This window comes from Myxocyprinus asiaticus, chromosome 37 (genome assembly GCF_019703515.2).
Source record: "Myxocyprinus asiaticus isolate MX2 ecotype Aquarium Trade chromosome 37, UBuf_Myxa_2, whole genome shotgun sequence".
Classification (NCBI taxonomy): domain Eukaryota; kingdom Metazoa; phylum Chordata; class Actinopteri; order Cypriniformes; family Catostomidae; genus Myxocyprinus; species Myxocyprinus asiaticus.
Genome location: NC_059380.1, coordinates 12,456,359 through 12,483,929, shown reverse-complemented (window position 1 = coordinate 12,483,929; position 27,571 = coordinate 12,456,359). Strand labels below are relative to the sequence as shown.

Sequence of the window (27,571 nt, the reverse complement as noted above, 5' to 3'; positions counted from 1 at the left end):
TTCTTTAATGATTACGTATAAATTCTAGCAAAAGTGGAGCCAGTTCTGTTACATAAGATCTAAAAAATTCAGTGGCAAAGCCGTCTGGCCCCAGAGCCTTGCCTATAGGCAAGACCTTAATTACCTCACCAAACTCCCCCAAGGTTATCTCAGAATCAAGGGAATTTTTTTGCTCAGTCGTTAGTTTAGGAAGTTCTAATGGTTCCACAAAGTTTCTAATATCCTCATCAGTAGATGAAGACATGGAACTATAGAGATCAAGATAGATTTCTTTAAAAGCATTATTAATATCAATGGCCGAGGTAAATATTTCGCCACCAGCAGATTTCACTGAGGGAATGGTAGAAAAAGACTCTCTCTGTTTTATATATCTAGCCAGAAGTTTTCCTGCCTTGTTCCCCGACTCAAAGTATGACTGTCTTGCCCTGAATAGCCAAAACTCCACCTTCCACAACAAAATAGTATTATATCTATATTTCAATTGGGTCAATTCCCTGAGGCCATTAGACGACATTCGGCACTTCAGCTCTGCCTCGGCACTTTTAATATTTCCATCCAATTCCACGATTTCTTGTGCTTTGGATTTTTTGGTGAATGAGGCATACTGTATCATCCGGCCCCTAAGAACCGCTTTAAGTGCCACCCAAGCCACACCCACAGAGGATACTGAGGACCAGTTGGTCTCCATATAGACACTGATTTCAGCCTTTAGCATTTGTTGGAATTCAGGATTTTGCAAAAGGGATACATTAAAGCGGCAACTATATGATTTCTTTTTCTCCGTATGAGGCAACACCTCTAAACACACATGGGCGTGATCTAAGTCTAAAATGTTTTCAATTGAGAAATCAACAACAGATGAAATGAGGGACTTAGATATAAAAAAATCTATTCTAGAGTAGATCTTATGGACTGATGAAAAAAATGTATAGTCCCTACCAGATGGGTTCAAAAGTCTCCAAATATCTGTAAGACCAAGATTTTTACACATCCTGTTATGCATCACTGTTGCTCTAAGGGGCTTGCACATTTTTGCTTCACTATGATCAAGGACTGAGTCCATCAAAAGATTAAAGTCTCCTCCCAATATTATATCATGAGGGGTGCCAGCGGCTTGCAACATCCCTTCAAGATCTATAAAATAGCCCTGTTCATCAATGTTAGGTGCATAAATATTAGCCAAAACAAGATTTTGTCCCTGAATTTCAGCTAAAACAATAATGACTCTTCCTAATTTATCTTTACTCTGTTTGAGACATTTGAATTGTAGATGTTTACTTATCAGCATAATGACTCCCCTGCTCTTACTTGAGCCAGCACTATAAAAAATGCCCACCCCATATCTTAGATTTTTCAGCTACCTGCGGAGAAAGGTGCGTTTCTTGAAAAAACACTGTATCATATTTCTTATGCTTAAGAAGGAAATAACCTTCCTTATTTTTATGGGGTGCCCCAACCCATTCACATTCCACATGGAGAGAGACAACCCACTCATATTAACATTTGACATTTTGACATATATATATATATATATATATATATATATATATATATATATATATATAAAATATATTGTGTGTCAAAAACAAGATTATAAAGACCACATTCCAACATTAGTGCAACCCACAAAACCTGAACTTCCCCCGGAACAAAACAAACAGAAAAAAGAAAAGCGTGTGCATTAACCCTGCACACGACAGCACCGACTGGCGTCCATCCCTCCAAACTCAAACAGTCCATGTACGCTTATGAGAACCCCCTCGACAACTTTGCCATTGGATTGCTCAAGTCCGGTGTTTCTATAAACATTTTGTGAGACAGAATTACACAGCAAAAGATAATCTATAAAACAAACTCCAGCCAATAGGTGGAATAAACACAAAGAGCATGTAGATTCATCCATAAAACTGTCCTGAAGGTGTGACACTCCACAAAATAAACTCCAGCCGCTAGGCGGAACCAGCAAAAAAAAAGAAAAAAAAGAGGCACGCAGATTTCTCAAACAGTCAAGCGAATGTTCAGTGAGCCGGTCCACTCGGCTGCAACATAAGTGCAAGCAAATGACTTACTCACTCCAATGACTTTGCAAGAAATACTCCACAAAACAAACTCCAGCAAATAGGCGGAATAAGCACAAGGAGTATGTAGATTCATCCATAAAACTGTCCTGAAGTTGTGTTGCTCTACAAAATAAACTCCAGTCGATAGGCGGAATTTTCATTTTTGGGTGAACTATCCTTTTAAGAGACCTTAGATTTAGAAAATGTCAGTCTAACATGCTTAAGTGTAATCATTCTCAGTTCATTAAACCCTTTTATTAAAATTGAAAGAAATGTGATATCAATAGCTGCAGTAGGACATATAATTCAGCCGACCAGAAGCTTGACAGTTCTTCTGAGTGAAACAAAAGACACTTTGATATGTCATATCATCTGTGTATAAACAATGCTCTTTCACATTCTGATTGGTGTTACAAACAGGGAGTCAAACACTGTGAACTCATCTTTTCTCTGTTTGCTCTCACCTTAGCATTGTAAACATGGCCTGTGCATCCCCAAAGATCATGAATCAATTCCAGTAGAGGGGGCCTGGGGAGTGTGGAGTCCCTTTGGCACATGCTCAAGGACCTGCGGCGGAGGGATCAAGATTGCTGAGCGCGAGTGCAACCGACCCGTGTAAGCTGCCGCTCTTTGTAGTCCAGCATCCTCACTGGACTGTGAATTAGCACAAGGTTTCTCAATGTACCATGACAAATGACAGGAGCAAAGCCGGCCTTTAAGAAATGATTCAAGATGATTCCAGAGACCATGTGTATTTTATGAAGAATAGTCTTCAAAAGAGATCGCATTCTTAGTGGGTAGTCAATCGGCTTTGAACTATTTAAATTGCATTTGGACAGCAAATTATCTGATTCTGTGCTAGAAATCAGCATACAGAATATGACTTCCTAATAAGGTTTCTAATGTCTCTAGTGTGCATTTATTTTTGTGTGTGTGGTTTTTTTAATACTATATTTAGGCCTAGAAATGGGGGAAAGTACTGTGTTGGCCGCAGAATGAAATTCCGTTCCTGTAACTCTGAGCCATGCTCCAAGCAAAAGAAAGACTTCAGGGAGGAACAGTGTGCCAGCTTTGATGGACGGCACTTCAACATCAATGGTCTACCTCCAAATGTCCGCTGGGTGCCAAAGTATAGTGGAAGTAAGCGATTTACTGCACACGATTCGCAGCTCCAAGGTGGCAGATGCCACATCAATTCATGGGTTGCATAATAAATAATGGCAGTAAATCAATAACTATGTATATCAAAATATGAATGTAGTTACTGTCGTGCCATTAGGCTCTGCTCTGATGGCCTGTGATGTAATGTGTAACAAATCACTTTAGATCACTTTATGTGCCACCCATATAACATATTTCCTCCAAAAGTCCCCCATGATTTGGGACACGTTAGGTCCAATTCAGTTAAAATGATAATGGGGTTGTATTAAGGTCAATAGTTGTGATGGGAATCATATTAACAATGTCCTACAAATTTTAAGCACAGTAATTCTTTTAGAGAGCTTAAGACAAAACTGGATTGATTCTATCTCACTGCTCTGTGCGCTGTAGTTCTCATGAAGGATCGCTGTAAGCTCTTCTGTCGTGTGGCGGGCAGCACAGCCTACTACCAACTCAGGGACAGAGTTATTGATGGCACTCAATGTGGGCCTGACACCAACGACATCTGTGTGCAAGGCCTGTGCAGGGTGGGTGTTTTGTGTGTGTATGTGTCATCCCCATGTTGTTGCAAACCTGTATGACTTTCTTTCTTCCGTGGAACAAAAAAGGAAAAATCTTGAAGAATGTACTGCTCGCTCTTTTCCAGTTACAATGAATGGGGACTGGAGGTTTGTAAAAGGACACAGAAGCACACAAAGTATCATAAAAATGGTCCACATGACTCTTGCAGTATATTCCAAATCTTTGTAAGTTGTGTGAGGAACAAACCAAAATTTAAGTCATTATTTACTAAAAAATCTTTGATCTGATTCCTAAGTTCAATTCCAGTTAACAGCTCACTTGAGGGGAAGATTGTTAATGAATAACAACTTACATTTCAGTCTGTTTCTCACCCCAAGCTGTGGTATGACACCAGAAGACTTTGAATATGGCGCACAAGTTCTAAGGACTGCTATTATGATACTTCGAGGGTGCTTTTGCGTCCTATTTAAAGCTTGAAAGCTCCAGCCCATTCATTTGATTGCATGGAAAAGAGTGACCAGTACTTTTCCATGCAACACTCTTGAAAATGTTGCATTTTATGTTCCACAAAATAATGTCATATGGTTTGGAATGACATGTGTGAATAAGTGATGCCAGAATTTTCATTATTGGGTGAACCAGTCCTTGAATTATTATTCTGCATCTTCATAATCTGCTTATTAAAGCAATATTCCTACACTTTATTAAGCAATTTCTAAGTTATATAAGTATATTATAGAAAGATTTTAAATCATATCTGCTTCTGTTTTAAAATACTTTTCTTTATGGTTTCTGCAGCAAGCAGGATGTGACCACGTGTTGAATTCCAAGGCCAGGAGAGATAAGTGTGGGGTGTGTGGTGGGGATAACTCATCGTGCAAGACTGTGGCAGGAACGTTCAACATTGTGCATTATGGTAGGTGAAACAGCCTGAGCTTATATGAGATTAAATCAGCTCAGGTCTGTTCAGGTCAGGTTAATTCAAATTAGGTTCAATTCAATTGCATTTTCAGTCCAGTTTCAGTTTAATATCAAAATAAGCAAGAACATTACACCAAAGCAAGAATATCAGTAAAATGTCTCCCTCATGATATTGTACAGATAACTCAATAAGGCTATATTATTTAATTTCTGCTTTTTTATGCAGGTTATAATGTTGTGGTGCGAATTCCCAGTGGTGCTACCAACATAGATGTGAGACAACACAGTTACTCAGGGAAACCAGAGGATGATAACTACCTCGGTGAGACATCAACTAGAGCAATATCTGATCTTATTTCTCATTTTGCCATGCTATAGTTTAATGTCAGTTTAGTAGAAAGTAGAATGTAAATATTTTTTATATTCTAGAATCTATTAAAGGAATAGTTCACCCAAAAAGGAAAATTCTCTCATCTTTTACTCACCCTCATGCCATCTCAGATAAGCATTACTTTCTTTCATCTGCAGAACACAAATTATGATTTTTAGAAGAATTTCTCTGCTCTTTAGGTCCATACAATGCAAGTGAATGGGTGCCAAAATGTTGACACTCAAAAATCACATAAAGGCATCATAAAAGTAATCCATATGACTCCAGTGTTTTAATCCATATTTACTGAAGTGATATGATTGGTTTGGGTGAGAAACAGATAAATATTTAAAGGTAGAGTAAGTCATATTAATCCAATACACTTTTTGTCAAATTCCACGAATATCTCTTCTCTGTGTGTGTGCTGAAACAAAATCCGGTGTTTGTACACATCCCTGGCTCTGTAAATGGGAAAATAAACAAAGTGGATCAGACCGATCCACACAACACTATTGCTAATGCATGAATTTGGGGGGCGGAGCTTCTGAAGGAGCACTGAAGGGAGGGGTGTGTTTGTTTGGCTGTTGAGTTCAAATATCAACAGTCTTTCACAGGAATTGCTTACTCCTTTAAGTCATTTTTTGTTTGAAATTCCTCTTCCTGCCCATTAGGGGGCGGTATGCATGAAGAATGTGAATCACCAAAAACACAAGAAGAAGAATGTGAAAGTGTTCTGTTTCTCACCCACACCTATCATATTGCTTCTAAAGATATTGATTTAACCACTGGAGTCTTATGGATTACTTTTATGCTGATTTATGTGATTTTTGGAGCTTCAACATTTTGGCACCTATTAACTTAAGTTGTATAAACCAAAAGAGCTGAGAAATTCTTCTAAAAATCTTAATTTGTGTTCATCATATGAAAGAAAGTCATACACATCTGGGATGGAATAAGGGTGAGTAAATGATGAGAAAATTTTCCTTTTGGGGTGAATTTACCCTTTAAGAACACTATAATTAATGATATCATGTTGTATCATCATATGACATTATGAACAATACCATATTTTATCTCAGATTCATCCTAAGCTAAATTTACATTTTTTAATGCCTGCCTTGTCATGTTAATGTCATTGCTAAAGTATGATAATGTGCCAAAAGGGATTTGCTGTCAAGATTTACAGTCAAGATGTTGTCATAGCATTTTGGAAGTGTTTTCAAACACATGTTTGTGTTAATGGTCCTGAACTCTGAAAACCTAAGGGAACATGTCCTGTTTTCTGCAGATTACTGACCTTTGTTTATTGATATTTAAGACCATGCTATTTACATGCATTTGTGTATTTACAGTATATGTGTGTGTTTATATATGTTTATCTACTGTGTGTGTGTGTGTGTGTGTGTGTGTGTGTGTGTGTGTGTGTGTGTGTGTGTTTTAGTCCAAGACAAGAATGTAGAAGTTGTGGAAAATGACTTTTGGAATGTGTGCTAGCGGTTGGGTTGGGGATAGTAGTTGAGCAGTGTAATGTTTGAAGTAGTGAGAAAGGTAACTCAGGAAATTAGCAGCATAATCGCATTAGAGTAAATTTTTAAAGCTATCTGACTTCAGCTGAGCAAGCCGTGGCCTCTTCACAAAATATTGGCTTGCTTTACCCTGATTAGCTTTATTTTTCTTGACTGATGCTAAATCTCACTGTAAATTAAAACATTTTATTTCTTAGGTCATGGCAAGTCTTATAGTGAGACCAGTTTTTGTTTAAAACAAACAGATGCTACTCCAGTTGATTATCCCGTGGCATGTCTGAAAGTATATTGTATTTTATCTGTCAAGTGTTTTGATAATAGATTTTGAGTGTGCACATAGGGAGGGTAAAGTAAGTTTTTCTTCTTCTTTGCAGCCTTGTCCAACAGTCGTGGAGAATATTTACTCAATGGAGATTTTGTCGTCAGTATGTTTAAAAGGGAAATCAGAGTGGGAAATGCTGTTATAGAGTACAGTGGCTCCGACCATGTGATTGAGAGAATTAACTGCACTGACCGTATAGAGGAGGAGATTGTTGTCCAGGTAAAATGGCTTTGTAATATTCTACTGTTGTGATGTTCGCATTGTAAAATCTCACATATAATTCTCACTTCACATAAAATTTAAAGTGTTTTTTTCAAATTATAATCTTTTCAAACTAGGTGCTTTCTGTAGGTAACCTCTATAACCCTGATGTCAGGTATTCCTACAACATTCCCATAGAGGACACACCTCAACAGTTTTTCTGGGATGCGTACGGCCCGTGGCAGGAATGCAGTCTTCTATGCCAAGGTGGGTGTGAAGGATGTAAAAAAAAAAAAATAATTAAATGTTGGTGAGAAAAGTCAGTTTAGAGTTTGGTAAACCTGAACCAGATATGAGATATAGTTGGGGTCATTGAAAGCAGTCCTGTCCAAACATCTGTGCTTCAGTTTTTCTTTGAAATCTCTTTGTGGTTGAAATGAAGAATACTATGGGCAAATTCTTTTTCTTTCTTTCTTTATTTCATTCATTCTTTCTTTCTTTCCATTAGGAGAGCGCAAGAGAAAAATCTTGTGTAGTCGCGAGTCAGATCGAGTGATGGTGTCTGATCAGCGATGCCATGGTTCTAAACCAGCTGTTATTACTGAGCGATGCAACACAGACTGTGAACTTAGGTACAAATCCACATTCAATTTCACTTTCAGTGTTTCTTATTTTACCAAACTTATTTATTTATTTTTTCGTAATGAACCAGAGATTTGGCTCCTTTGGTGTTTGGACAGACCTAATTTTGTTGCCAATTTTCTTAGACAGTAGTAACATGGGCATATATTTAATTTTCAGATGGCACATTGCTCGCAAAAGCGAGTGCACAGCCACATGTGGACTGGGCTACCGGACTTTGGACATCTACTGCACCAAGCAGAGCAAATTGGATGGCAAGTCCCAGAAGGTTGACAGCCGTTATTGCAGCAGCCAACGCAAGCCTGATGACAAGGAGGTGTGCCATGGAGACTGCAACCCTGGTGGATGGGAGTACTCCCCTTGGTCAGAGGTGAGAGAAAGTTTGCTGGTCACAAATCAGCCCTTAAACAAAGCCAGATGTACTTTGATACTGGTACTAGTTCTGGAAAATGTGGGATTTTACTATCTTTAGCAACACAAAAAATTTTCTTGGTTGTTTAGTGCTCAAGGAGCTGTGGAGGGGGAACGCGTCGTAGGAGTGCAGTATGTGGAAAGTCAGCAGAGGCTGTTGATGAAAGCAAGTGCAACCCACAAGACAAGCTTGCAGTCCAGCCCTGTAATGAGTTCCTGTGTCCTCAATGGAAAACTGGAGAGTGGTCAGAGGTAAGGTTAGGGTTAGGGTAGGGTAGGGTAGGGTAGGGTTTCGGTAGGGGTAAGGGTAAGGGTCAGGGTAAAGGTTAAGGTTAGGGTTAGGCTGACCTTTTGATTAATTTGACATCTCTGTGTAAATATATCTACACACTACAGCAGGATTCAAATTAATTTTATAAAACGGATGTAAAACGCTTTGCTTTGTGCCTAAGTACACCCCTTAACCATGGTAAAATCACTGTAATGCAAAGGCTCTTTTGGATTATTGCTTTATTACGTAAGTCATTTTTGGGAATTCCAATTCATTCCTTTTTACAGTAATAAATATAAATTTTGATTTATGCAAGCCACATTGTTTTACAAGACTGTATGCTTAATGTTTAACTTAACTTTTGTGCTTTGCTCAAACTTTATTAGATCATGTCTATGATAACATGGCCGAAGCAGTGTTTACTGTAATATGTGAACTGTGTATTGCTAAAATGTTCCTTTTTGGTTAATTTGATAGTGTTTGGTGACATGTGGCAAGGGCTACAAGCACCGCCAGGCTTGGTGTCAGTTTGGAGAAGAGCGTTTGGATGATCGGTTCTGTGACTCTTCCAAACCAGAGTCAGTGCAGGCCTGCCAACAGCAAGAATGTGCATCCTGGCAGGTGGGACCCTGGGGACAAGTGAGTACAACCTTTTGTTTCATTGTTGTGAATGAGACATTGTTTTGGTGCATGCCATATTAGGTATGTCATAGGGCTGGATAATTTTGCTTTAAAATTTATACTGTGGTAGATACAATTTGTTTGCGTGGCTGTCTGTGGACAGGACTATTTATATTAAGATATATATGTTACCATGATATAAAATGACTCCATCATACCATCCATCCCTAGTATGTCATGTTTTTTTTAGGTATGCCAGGTGAAGGTAAAGAGAGCTCATTTGCTGTATATGTTTATAAAATGGAAACTCAGAAATGGTGTGATAAATCCAGTGTCATTTCCAGGATAGCAGTCAGTGCAGTCATAGCTTGGAGTGCATGCACAGGCAGGTGGAACACACACAAAAAAAGAAAAAGACTAGAGAAAAAAAAACATTTGCCCTGAATCCCAGGGACATCATTGCCCCATGGTGAATATTATTAAAATGATGATAGGTTTCAGATATCAGTTGGTGTTTACTGTCTCTGTGTGTTTGCACATGACAGAGGGGATGCTCTGTGCAAACACTGAGCTTATTAGGGCCTGTGCACATATCCTCTTTCTCTTCTGAGATCAGCGTCCACAGCAGATATATCCCTCTTTCCTTGTTTCTGTCTGATTTATTACATGCAGTACTCCAAATAGGGTTATAGTTTAGACTAATGTGGGGCACATCCAACACTAGCATATCTAAGCTGTACATCTTCATCTGTCTGGGGATAATGTGCTTTCTGTCCACTTGAGCAGTTTATGGCAGTCTTCAAAAAAGCAGACAGTTTCTTCAGAGATGCCCCGAAAGGCAAACACAGAATTGAGCCCATTTGTGTGGACAAACTATATTTAAGTCTACAAGTCTGATAGAGATTATTGCTATTACATAAAGTGATTACATTAAATGTATGTTTGAAGTCCTTCAATGAAGCATGCAGCAATTCTAGCTGCAAAAGCTGTCACACAAGATTGACCTCAAGGTCAAGGCAGCAGTGAAGGAAGGAGGGGAAAAAGGAGATATGTAGAGAAATTACTGCCCCGGGCCCCAGTTTACCCATGCAGATGCTTATCTCATCAATGCTTGTTTAAGGCTAGTGAGCCAATAATAATAGACAATCTCAAATGTCAAGATATATTTTGGAATGCAGTATTAAACGAGATGACTGCTGTATCTCCCTCTCTTTATGTGTGAGAGTAGTGCACCACCACATGCGGCCCAGGTTATCAGCTGAGAGCTGTAAAGTGTGTGGTTGGATCGTATGGCTCCGTCATGGATGACTCTGAATGTAATGCAGCAACACGGCCAACAGAAACTCAGGTAGGAACAGCGCATTTACAGTATACTGCCTTTCAAAAATGAATCCAAAGTAGAGGAGTCCCCATGTCCCTTTCATCAGTCAATAAAATCTACTCTTCCTAGTTCAATTTGCTGTATTTTTGAAAAACTATCTACACTTCAGTGTCCTTTTGTTGTGCGCACCATTACAGACAATGTTTTACCTTGAAATGGATTTGATTCATGATATAATTCCTTCTGATATATATTAATTGATATGTTATTGGCACGAGTACCTGCGTGCTCAGAATTGACAGCAAAATTGAATTTTGTGATTGGTTACACCATCGCTTTTGGCGGTAGGGTCACTGACGAATAAGATTGTCCGAGATGATAAAAGGAGAAATATTAAACAAATCTAGCAAAAAACAAACAAACGTGTCAAGTTTGTAGAAATGTAATCTTTGAGTCCATGTTGGTTACACACAATTTTTTTTAAAACATTTATAGCGTGGGGGGCCTGGGTAGCTCAGCGAGTATTGATGCTGACTACCACCCCTGGAGTCACGAGTTCGAATCCAGGGTGTGCTGAGTGACTCCAGCCAGGTCTCCTAAGCAACCAAATTGGCCCGGTTGTTAGGGAGGGTAGAGTCACATGGGGTAACCTCCTCATGGTCGCGATTAGTGGTTCTCGCTCTCAATGGGGCGCGTGTTAAGTTGTGTGTGGATCGTGGAGAGTAGCATGAGCCTCCACATGCGGAGTCTCCGCGGTGTTATGCACAGCAAGCCACGTGATAAGATGCGCGGATTGGCGGTCTCAGAATTGGAGGCAGCTGAGACTTGTCCTCCACCACCCAGATTGAGGTGAGTAACCGTGCCACCACGAGGACCTACTAAGTAGTGGGAATTGGCCATTCCAAATTGGGAGAAAAGGGGATAAATAAATAAATAAATAAATAAATAAATAAATAAAAACATTTATAGCGTTTTCAAAAAAACAAAAACAAATCGATTTTATGACTTTAAAATTTAATGTGGTGTAATCATCAAGTGAAAGGTAGTAAAATACTTTCCTTGCACCTTTAATACATGAGAGTGTACACAGCATAATTATTAATTTTTAAAATAGTTTTCAAAAATATTTTTAAAGGTGATTTTTTTTTATTTATTTTTTTCACATATATCATGAATTTTGTAGTTAAGAAGTCAAGAAGTTTTCTAAAGGTTACACCAAATGACCGGAACAAAATTTGCCTATACATAAAAATTTAAAAATATTTATATTTACAAGCGTATTGATATTTAAGCTTCACAAACATTGCTTTTGAGGGTCTAAAAGCATCCACTTTGTTTATTTATTTATTTGTTTGTCGCTTGATATCAGAATGGCTACCTGCATGCTGGTAACACCAGGTGACATTGATTTGGTGGAAAAATAAATAAATAAATTTTTTTAAATAAAATGTTTCACTGCTTATTTTTTAAGAAATAATAATACAAGATCAGAGGTGGGTAGAGTAGCAAAAACTGTACTCAAGTAAAAGTACAATTACTTAAAAAAATAATTACTCAAGTAGAAGTAAAAGTACTAACATAAATAATTACTTGAGTAAGAGTAAGAAAGTATCCAATTATAAGAGTACTCAAGTAGTGAGTAACTCGTTACATTCACAAATGACATAATAGACATTTACTCCCCTATATTCCATTACATAATACACATTGAACATGTACTACAGAATTATTATTATTATTAATGGAAATTCTGTCATCATCACCATCATGTTATTCCAAACCCATATGACTTTCTTTCTTCCATGCAACACAATAAGGAGATGTTAGACAGAATGTTTGCCTGAGTCACTATTTAATTTCAGTAAATGTGTTTTTTTTATATATATTTTGAAAGTGAATGGTGACTGAGACTGTCAGTCCCTAACATTCTGTCTAACATATTTTGTGTTCCACATAATACAAAGCATCACACTGGTTTGGAACAACATGAGGGTAGAGAAATGATGACAGAATATTACATTATGGCTGAGCTATCACTTTAAAAAACATTCTCTCATCATTTACTTACCCTCATGCCATCCCAGAGGTTTGGAAACATTTATAGTAATTATTACAGTGAAAACATGAAAATGTACCAGAAGGACATTATATATAATGCTGAAACATAAACCAAAGCAAGATCAGCTTTTTATTTCAGTGTAGTTACAGTTTTTAGTGTCGTAAGTATTTAGTTCATTAGTTCTGTACAGCAGTACCGCCGCTCTCTAAATGCATATACACAGCCTAGTGAGTAGGGCACCAACCCCGGTCACGCAACACCCACTGTATCTGAAACCGCCCCCAAGTGCACTATTTCAGGTGTCTGCCATTTTGTAGGAGTATCTGAATTCTGAGTGAGCCACTCGTTCCCTACTTTTGTTCACTCATTCTTACCCACAATGCACTCTAATTTCAAGTGTACATTTGATGTACACACGACAATGGTTAATTTCCCTCAATCCACCATGGGGAAGACGTAGAAGCTGGGAGTTTACTGCCTCCTTCACTCCTGCAATGTTTTATTTCATGCTGAATGTAGTAAATTACTTTTTGACAAATCATTGCTTGATTAAAATAACATAACATATAGAGAGACAAAACATACAGATACATTTTAAAATGTACTCTTTATTTGATCAAATGTGTTTACTCTTTATATTAACACACAGTATATATTAAAAATGACAAACAGAATGAAGATTTATTGTATTAATATATTATTTAATAAGAATAACAAGTAAGGCCCAAGTATTTTAAAATTTCATATGTGACGTTGTTTCTGCGACAGCCCCAGAGCTCCGACACTCGGTGTGTACGTCAGCATCCGAATTCACTCATTTTGTTCACTTACTGCTGAGATATAGTGCACTAACTGCCATTCACTATATAGGAAATAGTGAATGAGTGAACGATTGCGGACACAGCCACTCTCTTCGCCATACGATCGCCTCGCGCCCCCACATCTCTCACGCATGCACCCCGCGCTGTGCATGTGCAGAAATGCTGTCTGTTCGTGCTCCAGTTGTCGATCATGCGAATGGCAGTGATTTACACTTAACTTGGATGTTTACATGGATTTATACAGTTAATCCGCCTGAAGTAGCTGTGATAGTTTTCATTACCCCCGCGAGGGTGTGGGGTAAATGCATAAATTCTGCTCATGACATGCAGGACGCGGGACAAAGCGCACTGACTGAAGAGCTTGATGCTGCAGCAGTGATTGAGTGACAGTCTGTGACAGCCGCGCGCGCAGCTGTGTGAACTTCCGCTGTTGTAAAAGTCCCATTCAATAATCTCTCAATAAATTATACATTAATTAAAATTAAACCCAGTAATGTAACGTCTGGAACGCCACCCATTGTAAAGAAGTAAATGTAAAAAGTACCCACTTTTAAACCTACTCTAAAAGTATTTGTTTTTTTTCAAAAATTACTCAAGTAAATGTAACAGAGTAAATGTAGCATGTTACTACCCACCTCTGTACAAGAGTATTCCGCACTACTCATGCCATCATTTCCTTTTTCAAGCATTTCAGCTTTTAATTAGACTTTTTTTTTTTTTATTAGATTTTTTTTTTTACTTTGAACGATCACACCACATGACATGTTTTCTGCAAGCCCTTTAAAAAATATCAAATGACTTTGAACTCAGTAATTGAAAACATGATCATCATAGAAGAGGTTTAATTGTTTTATATAAATTGCATTTATAATGTATTTTTGAATAATGTATTAGATCTTGACAAAAACATTAACATCATGTTATTGACCTGGTACTGAAATTCATTAAGCCTATCCCTAATATGTTTGCATTTTGACACATTTTGTTATTCACTTAAAATTGAAAATTTCCACAGATGTATTTTTAAAGTTATTGATTGTATCAGTGTACCATCCTTTAGAAAGAGCTGTTTTTTTTTGTTTTGTTTTTTTTTACTTTATCTGCCTCATAATATGCACATACTGTACCTGCAAAATTACATCTAGCCCCTTCCCCCAATGTAATTGTACTGCAAAGCCAGAGTGACTGGATGCTGTTTCACAGAGTATTTTATTAACTTTCCTGGGGCATTGGTTTTATATGGCTTCATTTTCACAAGGCTTTTAAAAAAATTAGAGCTTTTTCCCACCATCAAGTCATCCAGGTTGGTACGAGAACAGGAATATGTATATAGTAAAGGAGGAAGAGACAGCGAGAGAAAATAGTTTGGTAATAAGTGTGAAATAAAGAAATAAGTGGTGAAAGGCAGAAATTGAGGGGAAAGTGGAGGTAGGTGGGAGTGTGAGAAAGTCAGGAACCAAAAAAGGAACACAGGCCCCCTGGTTTTAAATCCTCTATGTGCTGCAAGACTCAATGACCCTGAAGTCATTTTACCTCCATGTGATTCCAGCCAGTCAGGCATAAAGCAAGCACACTGGCACCATCCAAGAAGCCCCACCGGCCTCATCCTTAGAGTCACAGATCTTCATTACTGGAAATCGGTTTTCATTTGTGTTCTCAACACTCCCTTTCTCCATTTTATAGGACTGTGAACTCTCTCAGTGCCCTGTCACCCATCCTGTTGCCCCAGAAACTAAAGTGATGTCACATCCCGTTCATAAAACACAGTGGCGCTTCGGATCATGGACACAGGTACATCACTATTAATTATTTAAAGACCCCATGAAAAGGCTTGATGAGTGTTATTTTTTGTCTTGACGTATTTCTTATTTAAACAGGAACTTGGGGTGGGGCATGTGGAGGGCTTAACACTTTTTTAAAAAAGCCAAAAAACTTTTAACATGATTTGCTACTTGCTATTGCAAGTCAGAAGTAGGTGGAATTGTGGAAAGGGGAATTCTCATTCTATAGAGCATTTCATTGGACAAAACAATTTAGTGCAAAATGAGTCATCAATATTTGTGGTCTGTTCTCCCAGAGAAGAAAAACTGTAAAGTTTGAATGTGTATATCTGCAAAAAGTATAGTTTCGTCAACTTTTAGGAGTACGTTAGCTCAGGGGTTTTTTAACTTTCTGGTGCCAAGGACCCCCAGATATGATGATCCTTGTGAGGGACCCACTTCCTAAAATATGAAGGCAATAAAGGGAAACACTATGGCTATAATAATGTTCCTTCTAAATTTTGTTTCTGCTGAGTAAAATCTGTTTCTTCATTCAGGCACCTGAGCAGAATACATGTAATGTATAAAATAAATAAAATATATATGATGTATATACACAATATACAGTATATTAACAGTGTATATATATATATATATATATATATATATATATATATATATATATACATATTTGTAAAATATCAACATTTCATTACTCTGTAGCAGTGAAATGTCATTATTCCAGACAAAAATTAATATTGCACTGAACACTCTGTGTTCATAAAGTTACAAGTTAAACTAAATATTAACATTAAATTAAAATGGCATGTTGCCTTAAATGCCATTCAGTTAAGTTAACATAGCAAAAAAAAATTTTAATATGCAGGTAAATAGTCATAATAATAAAGAGCTTTATTATTAGTCTAAAACACGAAAATTATAGAAAAACAAAGAAATAAGTTCTTTTTTTTTTAATATTATAGTTTTTTAATTAATGTTACCAACATAATAGACAATGGCAGGTATAGAGACATCATTTATACTGTGTGGTCTAATGCAAAGATCTGATACTTTAACACATACCTAATTTTTGTTGCACCTGTTTGCATTCACTTAAGACATAACTGAGTTTGTATTAAAGACTCGATAAAGACTCAATGTGAATTTTAAAAACATAATTGCAGTTAATCTCATGATGAGAATGAATATGTCAAACAGCACTGATAATGTCAAATTAGGTCAATTTTAACTTTTTAACTTTTTCAAGATATTTTTATTTTTACACTTCTCTAAAAATTTTCCGCAGACCACCATCATCCCCTTGCACCCTACTGGACCCCAGTTTGAAAACCCTTGCATTAGCATATAAACTCAGCAAAAAAGAAACGTCCTCTCACATTCAACTGCTTTTATTTTCAGCAAAATTAACGTGTAAATATTTGTATGAACATAAAAAGATTCAACAACTAAGACATAAACTGAACAAGTTTCAAAGACATGTGACTAAGAGAAATTGAATAATGTGTCCCTGAACAAAGGGGGGGGGGGGGGTGCACTAGCAAGTTCCCGGACGTTTCTGGGGGGAATGGCCCTAGCCCTTACCCTCTGATCCAACAGGTCCCAGACGTGCTCAATGGGATTGAGATCCGGGCTCTTCGCCGGCCATGGCAGAACACTGACATTCCTGTCGTGCAGGAAATCATGTACAGAGCGAGCAGTATGGCAGTGTGGCATTGTCATGCTGGAGGGTCATGTCAGGATGAGCCTGCAGCAAGGGTATCACATGAGGGAGGAGGATGTCTTCCCTGTAACACACAGCATTGAAATTGCCTGCAATGACAACAAGCTCAGTCCGATGATGCTGTGACACACCGCCCCAGACCATGACGGATCCTCCACCTCCAAATCGATCCCGCTCCAGAGTACAGGCCTTGGTGTAACGCTCATTCCTTCGATGATAAACGCAAGTCCAACCATCACCCCTGGTGAGACAAAACCGCGACTCGTCACTGAAGAGCACTTTTTGCCAGTCCTGTCTGGTCAAGCGAAGGTGGGTTTGTGCCCATAGGCGACGTTGTTGCCGGTGATATCTGGTAAGGACCTGCCTTACTACAGGCCTACAAGCCCTCAGTCCAGCCTCTCTCAGCCTATCGTGGACAGTCTGAGCACTGATGGAGGGATTGTGCGTTCCTGGTGTAACTCGGGCAGTTGTTGTTGCCATCTGGTACCTGTCCTGCAGGTGTGATATTGAAATGTACCGATCCTGTGCAGGTGTTGTTACACGTGGTCTGCCACTGCGAGGATGATCAGCTGTCCTTCCTGTCTCCCTGTAGCGCTGTCTTAGGCATCTCCCAGTACGGACATTGCAATTTATTGCCCTGGCCACATCTCCAGTCCTCATGCCTCCATGCAGCATGCCTAAGGCACGTTCACGCAGATGAGCAGGGACCCTGGGCATCATTCTTTTGGTGTTTTTCAGAGTCAGTAGATAGGTCTCTTTAGTGTCCTAAGTTTTTATAACTGTGGCCTTAATTGCCTACCATCTGTAAGCTGTTAGTGTCTTAATGACCGTTCCACAGTTGCATGTTTATTAATTGTTTATGGTTCATTGAACAAGCATGGAAAACATTGTTTAAACCCTTTACAGTAAAGATCTGTAAAGTTATTTGGATTTTTACAAAATTATCTTTTAAAATACAGTGTCCTGAAAAAGGGACGTTACTTTTTTGATGAGTTTAGATAGCCTCAAAGCTAATAGACATGGACTAAGACACAAAACTCAAATTTTGATCTCATGGGGTCTTTAAATTGTTATTGTATATTAATTACTATAAATCATTATTGTAGGAGATATATAGTTGTTAGATTTTGTAGTATGTTCTGTAGTTGTACAATGTGTAAAATACATACTGAAATATTGATTAGATATCTGAACTGTTGTTTAATGTTTGTTTTTTTTTCAACAGTGCAGTGCCACCTGTGGAAAAGGCATGCGGATGCGCTACGTTAGTTGCCGCGACCAGCAGGGTGGAGTTGCGGAGGAATCAGCCTGCCTTCACCTGCCAAAACCTCCTGCTAGTGAGGTGTGCTCCATAGTGGCGTGTGGACAGTGGAAAGTTCTGGAATGGACTGCGGTACATAACATGCATGAAACCTTTGCTTTTATGTTTTTATCGCAAACGTGGGATCATATCACACAAACATCCTGACTTTAGAATCCTATCTTATCTGTTATGCTAAAAAAAATATAAAAAATAGTTGCACACTTTTTACAGTGTACTAACCATGCTGATTTCTGTCAGGATCTAGATATGTTCTATTTAACTTGTCAGATCTTAACCTAAAGGTACACTCAGTAATTTTTTCCCCATTAAAAAAGTTTTACTTCTAAAGAAATTAATTGTAATTTTGATACATATGTGTACAATCATGACCACTCACATGAGATGAGGACTCTAGTCATATCAATAACCTTATAAAAGCTGTTTTATTATACATGGGGAAGGGGCGTCCTCATGGGCGCTGCCATTTTAGAATCACATGACCATCTGAAGACTACTCGCTTAATCTCAGTAACTGTCTTGTTATTGGACACTTTCACTATTGGATTAAATTAATTATGGCTGATTGTGAAGACCTGATTCACGCTAACATCATCTTTGATTTTCTCTTCAAAGTCATAAATGGTATAAACTGTAAAAAGCTCCTAGATCACATCTGAATTTCCATAGCTCATGTTGTCTGGAGTTCTTTGTATACTGAATGTTCTTGGACAGATATTTTATCAATGTTTTGTCTGCGGAACGATCCAAAAACATTTTAAACTGCAGTACAGCCCTTTGAAGAGACTGTAAATCTATCCCTCACAGCCTCATTGTCATTCCTGTAGCAAATTAGCTCAAAAGGGAAATATATATATATATATATATATTTAATCATACCGTGTCGTGACTAATCATAAATATTTAAATCAGCCAAAAAAGGGAGATATATATATGTGTATATATATATATATATATATATATATATATATATATATATATATATATATATATATAGATGTATGTATATGTATATAGATGTATATATATATATAGATACTTAATTACAACGGGTTATAATTAATTATAAATATATATATAGATCATCTTTCAGAATTAATGTAGCAGAATTAATTCTAAATCGACTGATCTGTTCGTCCACCAAACCGACAGTAAGATCTTCTATCAACTCTTAAGAATGATTATTCTTCTGGCCAAGAAGAATAATATTCTTGTTCTATATAGTACTAACAGTACAAAAGCATGTAGCAAAATCAACGTTTAAGTGACTTTGATGTGTGAGCCGCAAAACAGAGACAATCAAGCATGGATATTCCACGGGAAGTTTGAACGAAGTTAACTTGAAAGCAAGTTGCCGGAAAGTCAGGAAAGTGTCTGTCTCACAAGGAAATGAGCAAAGATATTCTTGAGCAGAGGTCTCTTAAGGCCAAATCAGTTCACACCCATCTTTTTTAACATGACCAATCATAGGTGCCAACTTTTAGCGGGAGAAATTTTCATTTGTTCCCCTTCACAGCCTATTTGCATGTTTTATGGTGGTCTAGGAATTTGTACAGTTTTACACCAAAGTATGATAAAAAAAATAGTATAATGCATTTTACAGTAACATACTATACATCATTAATTAAGGCATAAAGAGAGGATCATTTCGGTACCAAACAGATGGGGTCTACAGACATTAAAACAGTGATACAAACTTAAACCTGGATGTCAGCATTCGAAGTTACCCTAACATAACTAAAGAATCATAAGAAGAGACTTAGAGATGGTTCTGTTTAGCATCTGCAAAGGCAACTAATGTGACAAAGGGTCTTTTAGTGACCATTATCTTGTAGACTGTTGGAGCCGGGCTAGTGATTTAGTGTGAAGAAGGGGGAAGGGGGAGATTTTATGAGCAGATCGTGCGTCTTGATAATGTCCAAACGCTACATATTCCCCCCTTTCGGACGACGAATTTCATGTGGGGACATCGTTGGGCGATAGTCAAGTGGATCATGATGGACGGGCAGCAGGTGGTTCTTAATTGTCCTTGGCCCTTGGTTCCTCAGGCTGAGGGTCCATCTCGATGAGGTTTGGCATTGTTTCTGCCTGGGTACCTCCTTTCCGCTGGTTCCGTTTGAAGGCTCAAGGAAGGGCAGCCGTGCACTTGTTCATGGACTCTCGCATCTCGTTGACCCTTTTACACAGGATGAAAGCCAGGCCCAGTGTTAGGGTGTATCCTATTGCCATGGAGAGGCAAAGTGCCGTGTTGGCGGCAGTCCAAGCTCGGACAGCGGGTGAGTTGGTCAGGATGGGCAGTTGAGACAGTGCTTGGAGGGCCGTGTCAATGGGTGTGATGTCAATTTGCTGGGGCCGCCCTTCCTCAATCCTCAGTTCCAGTTCTGGATCTAGGGTGAAGTTGTGATTTTCCAACTCTGATTGGTACTCTTCGCTCGGGAGATGGTACAATGCCAGATCATCGAGGTGGAGGATGGCACCTTTTGGTACTTGAATCCACATACTTTGGTTGGGCAGGCTGACACGGGTGGCAGTGTTATGCTGGTCATAAGTCAGGGTGGCCGTACGAGTAGGAGTGTTGATGAGCCACCGATTTCCCACGATCTCAGCTTGCGTTTCGATGACTTGGGTATGAGGCTTGGCCTCGGGAGGGCAACAGGTGTCGCTTCTCATGGGCTGCAACCTGCAGATTCCTTCAGTGTTGTCTCTGAGGAATGGCTTGCTAGGGCAGAGGTAGTGAATGTCTTTGGTCAAAGTACACATGTGTAGGCTTGGGGCCAGGTATAGCTGTGTGTTGCTGTCATGGTAGGCCACCACATCTTCATATGGGTGTTACCTTGCCAAAACCCGACATTGACAATGTCCTTGAGTCTGTAGATGTTGTTTGATTCAATGATAGGTAGACTCAGGAGGAAGGCCATCTCACTTTGCTCGGGGTCGACATGTAGCGGGATGGTGCTACCCAGTGAGTAGGCGAGGTGGGCTTGAAGTGGGTCGGTTGGGCTGGTAGTGGCGGAGGCCAGCACAGTTTGCACGGGGCTCAGGGGTACCAGGTATGGTGGAATCCTACCCATGGCCAGGCTGTCAAGGGAGGAGCTCACCTCCCGCAGCATGTCTGTCATCAGGGCTGTGATCAGCTGGATTTGGGCAAAATCATTTTGGATAACTGAAAATAGTTGTTTCATTGAGTTCACAGTTTGGTTCAGCAGGACACTGAGTATTGAGAGCCACCACAGTGCCCCTCAATGATTTGCCGATGGTCTGCAGGGTTTCAATCTTTGTTGCGAGTTGTTCTCTCAGCTGTGGAATCTCAGCCTGGATTTCTGTCATATGTAGCCTCACGGAGGCTAGGCTCACTGCCTTGACACTAGTCATGCCAATGTTGAACAGGGTTCCGACGGCAGCGGCAGCTCCGAGCAGGGCCCCCAGGAACCGTTTGGTGCATTGGTTGTGTCCATCTAACTCCGCTTGTGTGACGGTTATCTTCTCCAGTTGGGTGAGCATGTCCTTGACATCGGCCTCTGCATGAGTGAGGGCGTTCTCTGTCCATCGGGCACCTGCCCAGCTGGGCTGTGCATCTGCGCGGGGGTAGTATGCACGGTAGATGTTGCGAGGGTCGAGTCGAACATACACTTTCTGGGTGTGGGTCCTCCAGTTGGTGATCAGGAGTCCAGGTTTTTCCCTCAGTACAATGCCTGATGCTGGACCTGGTTATGTGATATCTGATTGCGGCTGTTCTCTGGTCGGCTGGAGGCACAGGATGGCGAACCACAGTAGCATCCTGGTAAAGAAAAGAGAGAGAAAAGCAGTGGGTCAGCGGTGGATGTCCTTGGTTGGTCAGGACAGTCTTTTCACTTTGAGAACTGCAGTTGGGCCTAGTTAGCATTAGCCCCTCCCTGTCTTTCCCTGCCAGCAGCCACATGTCTTTTAATTTGATTATGATGGATCCATTTGAAGATTGGTTCTTTCTGTCCCCGGCACAGTTTGATCCGGTACGCAACCGGGGAGAGCTTGTCCACAATCTCATGAGGTCCCGTCCAGTGGGGCAGAAATTTCTTCGACAGCCAATGGGAGGCTGTCTGAGGTGGCTGGGCAAAACTGTAATACCAGACCCTGTCACCCACGTCCAGTTCCTTGTGTGATGCTTTCTGGTCATAATATGCTTTCTGGCCTTCAGCACTCTTTTGCAGCTGTTGTTGGGCGAAAGCAAATGTTGTTCTCAGATGCCGGTGTAGTTCGTCGAGGTACTGGTGAGTGGTGTAGGCTCTGACAAGGCTGGAGTCTCCCGGTTGGTACAGCAGGTGCAGCGGCAATGTCATCTGCCGCCCAGTCATTAGTTCAAAGGGAGGCACGCTGGTTGATTCATGCGGAGTGGCTCTAATGGCCATGAGCACCAGAGGAAGTTTCACATCCCAGTCTTTCTGGTTGGCAGACACATACTTTCTCAGCATGCCGACCACAGTCCGATTTGTTCGTTCCACTTGGCCAGATGAGATGGGATGTGGCTAATATGCAGTTGAGCTTGTACACCCAATAGTTTCCAAATCTGCTGCATGATCTCAGCTGTAAAGTGAGTGCCTCTGTCCGAGTTGACTCTCAGTGGCAGTCCGAACCTGGAGAAGATGTGATTCATCAGGAGGTATGCCGTGGTCTGGGCAGTGTTGTTTGTGCTGGGAGGCACTCTAACCACTTGGTGAACTGGCACATGACTGTGAGGAAGTACTTGTTGCCCCTCGTTGACCTGGGCAGGGATCCCACCCAGTCTATTTGGAGGTTTGACCATGGGAATGTGACTCCTCTGCGTTGCAGTGGGGATCTGTGATTTGGGTTTGCCGGTTGAAATTGGCAGCAAACCAGGCACCCTCTGACATACTCTGACATGTCTTGCTGCATGCCAGTCTTTTGCTTGGCATAGGCCTTATGGGCTAAGTCCCGCAGCTGTTAGGTGGACATACTATGCGGGCAGGCCAGGACCCCTAAGTGGTGGCTCACTGCAGGATGCAGATTCCGGAGGAACAGAGTTCTGAAGTTGAAATCCCCCTCCATTCCTGGCTTGTTCCATGCTCCGAAGTAGGCCCGTCGGAGTCTGTTGTAGTAGGCCTGTGGGGTTTCATGTCGGCCCTGTTTAAGGTCCATGGCGGCGATGAGTCCTAGGTCTGATTCAGGGTCAGAAAACTCTCTAAACAAGGCCTGTTGTAGCTGCTGGTAGTCCGATTTGACCATTTCTGGTTGCCAATCTAGGAAACTTCGCACATCATGGCTGGAGGTAATTCGGAGCAGATATAGTCTGTCTCGTGTGGTCATGTTGGCCACAGTTTGCAAGTGAAAGTCAATGTCCTGCAGGTAGGCGTGCACATCATAGCCTCCTGCAGGGTTTTGGGTGAAAGTAGGGATGTTTCTGGCCAGCTTGTCAAGTTCTTTGGGAGCCATGCCGTGACTAGTGGCAAGGATTCTCTGGAACTCTCCCACCCCCTTGCTGCTGATGGGGGTTCTTGGATGCTGGCTGGTGATGTATTGAGCAGAAATAGGGACTCTTGACTGGGAGGCCTGGGCCCACTGGTCAGGGGAAATTCTGTGGTGTGTATTTCCCCTTTCTGGTCACATTGCAGTCTGTAAGACTGTTTCAGTTCTCTGTGAACAGTGTCAAGTTCATCTTTTAAATAGTCTCTCTGCTGAACCAGGGCATGGATTTCAGCTCGGGCCATTTGCAGGTGGCCTTCACAGGCCTTGGCCCTAGCATCCCTTTCTTTTAGTTCAGTCTCTGCTCTCACCAGTAGAGGTTCAGCTTGTTGGAGTTTTCCATCTAGTTCCTCTCTGGCTTCCTTCTCCAACTGCTCTCTGTGCTCTGTCTCTACACGAAGATCTGCCAGGTCACTTTGGAGTCTCTCCACTTCCTCCTGTAGCTCTGGGTCCGTTTCATCCTCTCTCCCGCACCGGTCCTGGGCCTCAAGGGTTAGCTGATCTAGGCGACTTTGAGCGTGTGCCTGGTTCCTCCTGGCCTCCTTGGCCTGGAGCTTTAGCGCTGCTGCTTCTTGCTCCAGGTGGATGCTGTTCTTTTCACTTTGCCGTGCCTGGATGATGAGGTTGTGGGCTAGGCCCCCGATAATCTTGGCCTATTCATTGTGGTTGTAGCTCTGGGTCGGATCGTGGGCCATCAGCCTGTTCAAGTCGTCGTCCAGCTGCTCCCAGCTCAGGTGCTGTAGGTCACTGGCAGCTTTAGGCAGGAGGGCATTGGTCATGGCGCTCAGCCAGGCCTCTAGGTGATCCCAGTGGGCGGCAGGACTGGATGATCGGGACATACTGGCTCACTGGTGGCGAGAGAAAAACAGCACAAAAAGGCCAATGCAAGTCTGTGCAGAGCTAGCGAGCTACAATAATATGTGATTATGTAAGCTGTGTGTGGTTTTGACTAACTGGTGCAGACAGTTAGTGGGATGTAGGCAGGACACCTATTATCTTGGCCGTGAGTGGTCAGGTGTGGCCAATTTGTGTGGCTGAGTATCGGGTCTGAATAAAGGTTTTTGACAGGGTGGTAGCCTAGTGAGTCACTTAATGACTTTGGCTGCCTGGGTCGTCAATATATTTTTCAGCTTTCCCTGATGGCTCTCATAGGTTTGGTCTCTATGTGAACTGAAAGAAAACAAAAACACAACAGAACAAACAAACAGAACAGAGCAAAACAAACAAAAACCACTAAAATATAAAATAAATAAATAAGATAAAATAAAATAAAATAAGAACATAGAACGAGATAGAGGGGAGAAAAGGCCTAAGCTTACAACCACTGCTAGGGTTTATGACAGGACCGACAGAATGGGGGCGCTGTCGAGTTATAATGCCTAGGGAGATGGTATGGCTTAAGAGAGGGAGGATGGGCCAAACACTTAAACGACCGGGGAGTATCTAATACTCTTTGGCTTATAATAAGTGAATGGGCTGTATAACATTAAATATGTCTGGGGGTGAATTGAGGTCACTCAGGTGAGAATCTGTGGCGAGGTCAACCTCCCAGACACTTCCGAGCACTCGACTGCGGTGTCCCCGGGCCCCTCGTCCCCCTTGTACCACGGTGCCGACCACTCAAACAGCCACGACTTTTAGCACAACTGGGCAGCACTCAGGTGAGGCATGTCAACGGCCAGACAGCATGGCCAAAATTGGGTTTCCCCTGAAACCCCTTTGGAGTCAGCTGCCTTGGTGGCTAGCCACTCCAAACGGGCGGTTCCATTGGTGCAGAACCCTAATCAGGGTAATTAATCAAAGTTGCCCTTGTGTGTCAGCTGGCGTGGTTGACTCCTCACCTGGAGTGCCCAATTGCTGATGTCGGTCTGTGTGCCGCCGACAATGGTACGAGGACAGAGGCGTCCGAAATTCACACAAAGCCAGTGTCAGGCACGTCAGGCCAGACGACTCCACTCACCGGAACCCAACCCGAAGACAACCGTCACTTCACCACCCGAGCACTAGGGGGAGTGATACCTGTAAGTAAACACAAATGGCTGAACAGAGAAAACTTGATTTAAATTTAAGTTCAAACTTTGTTTAAACCAAATTTAAATAACTATGTCTGTAAAGTAAGAGACTCAAAAAGACTGAATAATACCAAATAATAATAAAATAAAGAGAATGACGATAATGATGATAATAATCAGAATAAAGTAACTAAAGGGAAAAATAGAAATAAAATAATTCAAAATGAAATAAAAGGAGAAAGAAAGAGAAAAGCCGACCTAGCTGAGAATGCCCATGAGGGGGAGTGCTACCAATAAGTAAACACAAATGGCTGAACAGAGAAAACTTAATTTAAATTTAAGTTCAAACTTTGTTTAAACAAAATTTAAATAAGTGTGTAAAGAGAGACAGAAAGATTGAATAATACCAAATAACAGTAAAAATAAAAGGAAAGAAATGAAGATAATTGTAATAGTAAACAAAAATAAAATAACCAAAGGGAAAATTGAAATAAACAATTCAAATGAAATAACAGGAGAGAGAGAGAGAAGAAAGTAGACCTAACCGAAAATGCCCACAAGGTGGCGTGGGCGAGCCCACACAAAAGTGAAGTTGGGAGGTGTAATTTGAGAAGTGTTAAACACTTAAACCAACTGCCATCTGGTGTTAGTCAGAGGGATTGTGACCTACCCTACTTCAGTCGTGATTAAATCTGAACACGTTTAGAGTGCGATTTAGTCTCTTCTTAACGGCCGATTTACTGCAACAATCACAAGTATACAATGTAATTTAGATCCCCGTGGATCTTTTTGTGTCAGTCAACTGCAATAGTGTGAATACGCAACAGGATTTCTTCGCTGTTGTTACAAATTACTGTAGACTTTGTCTGTTCGAACCATTCTGGCCATTCTCTGTTGGCATCTCTCATCAACAAGGCATTTCCATCCACAGAACTGCCGCTCACTGTATGTTTTTTGTTTTTGGCTAATTTCGGAGTCAATTCTAGTGACTGTTGTGTGAGAAAATCCCAGAAGATCAGCTGTTACAGAAATACTCCAGATGGTGCCAGATGGGCTGGTTTGAGTATTTCTGTAACCGCTGATCTTCTGGGATTTTCACATACAACAGTCTCTAGAATTTACTCAGAATGGTGCCAAAAACAAAAAACATCCAGTGATCGGCAGTTCTGTGGACGGAAATGCCTTGTTGATGAAAGAGGTCAACAGATGCTATTCTGAGATGTGGGATGGCGCTGTTTTGGCAGCACGGGGGGGATCTCCACAATATTAGACAGGTGGTTTTAATGTTGTGGCTGATAATTATATAATTAAGTGTATAATTATGTGTGTTCTGTATTTATAGTGCTCCGTATCCTGTGGTCAGGGTACAACCACACGGCAAGTAGCATGTGTGAACTTCAACGATCAAGTTGTGGAATTAAGTGAGTGTGACCCAGATGATCAACCAGCAGCAGAGCAGGAGTGTGCCATGCCCCAGTGTCCGTCTCGCTCCAGCAATCATGGGGGCTTTTCACCTAACCCTGATTCTCGGAAAAAAGTAGTTACCACTGGACAAACTGACCGTAACAGAGCTGGCAAACCCCAATCACATCAGTGGAGGACTGGGCCATGGGGGGCAGTAAGTAAAAATGATTTCATATCTGTATGTTCTGTATGTCTCTGATATTGGACATAGTCTGAACGTCCATGGTGATCTCATTAGTATTCATAGATATTTGTATGTAACATTTACATGTACAATTTTGTATGTTTGGTGGACAGTGAAATGTGCAACATCTAAAATGTTATCAATTGTACAGCTTTAGAGATGTAGAAATCTTTGAGAAATGTTTTGGTGCTGGTCAGAACAGAAAAATGTTTGCTCTGAAAAGTGGTTTTGGGCAGTGTTTATACATTGACGTGTATTTAGTCAAAGCTAATGGGGTGTGAAATTGGTCCAATGAGATTGTACCCAAGTGTATATGTGAGTGCAAACGTGTGCTTGCATGTGTTTGTGATTGTCTGGAAGCGTGTGTGTGGCCCTTCGCTCGCAATCTGAAACGTGTTTCTCT

General features: G+C 40.7%; 1 protein-coding gene across 1 annotated transcript in view; it reads left to right on the top strand.

Annotated features, from left to right (window-relative positions):
• adamts9 (ADAM metallopeptidase with thrombospondin type 1 motif, 9) overlaps positions 1-27,571 on the top strand; it is a 52,935-nt gene that overhangs the window by 17,587 nt on the left and 7,777 nt on the right. Inside the window, exons 12-26 of the mRNA XM_051675445.1 lie at positions 2,530-2,675; positions 3,019-3,200; positions 3,612-3,748; positions 4,542-4,659; positions 4,891-4,986; positions 6,935-7,101; positions 7,221-7,350; positions 7,592-7,715; positions 7,885-8,095; positions 8,227-8,388; positions 8,885-9,046; positions 10,257-10,376; positions 14,913-15,020; positions 17,956-18,123; positions 26,863-27,138. Coding sequence (XP_051531405.1) covers positions 2,530-2,675; positions 3,019-3,200; positions 3,612-3,748; positions 4,542-4,659; positions 4,891-4,986; positions 6,935-7,101; positions 7,221-7,350; positions 7,592-7,715; positions 7,885-8,095; positions 8,227-8,388; positions 8,885-9,046; positions 10,257-10,376; positions 14,913-15,020; positions 17,956-18,123; positions 26,863-27,138 — 2,307 coding nt within the window. The remainder of the gene's footprint in view (positions 1-2,529; positions 2,676-3,018; positions 3,201-3,611; positions 3,749-4,541; positions 4,660-4,890; positions 4,987-6,934; positions 7,102-7,220; positions 7,351-7,591; positions 7,716-7,884; positions 8,096-8,226; positions 8,389-8,884; positions 9,047-10,256; positions 10,377-14,912; positions 15,021-17,955; positions 18,124-26,862; positions 27,139-27,571) is intronic.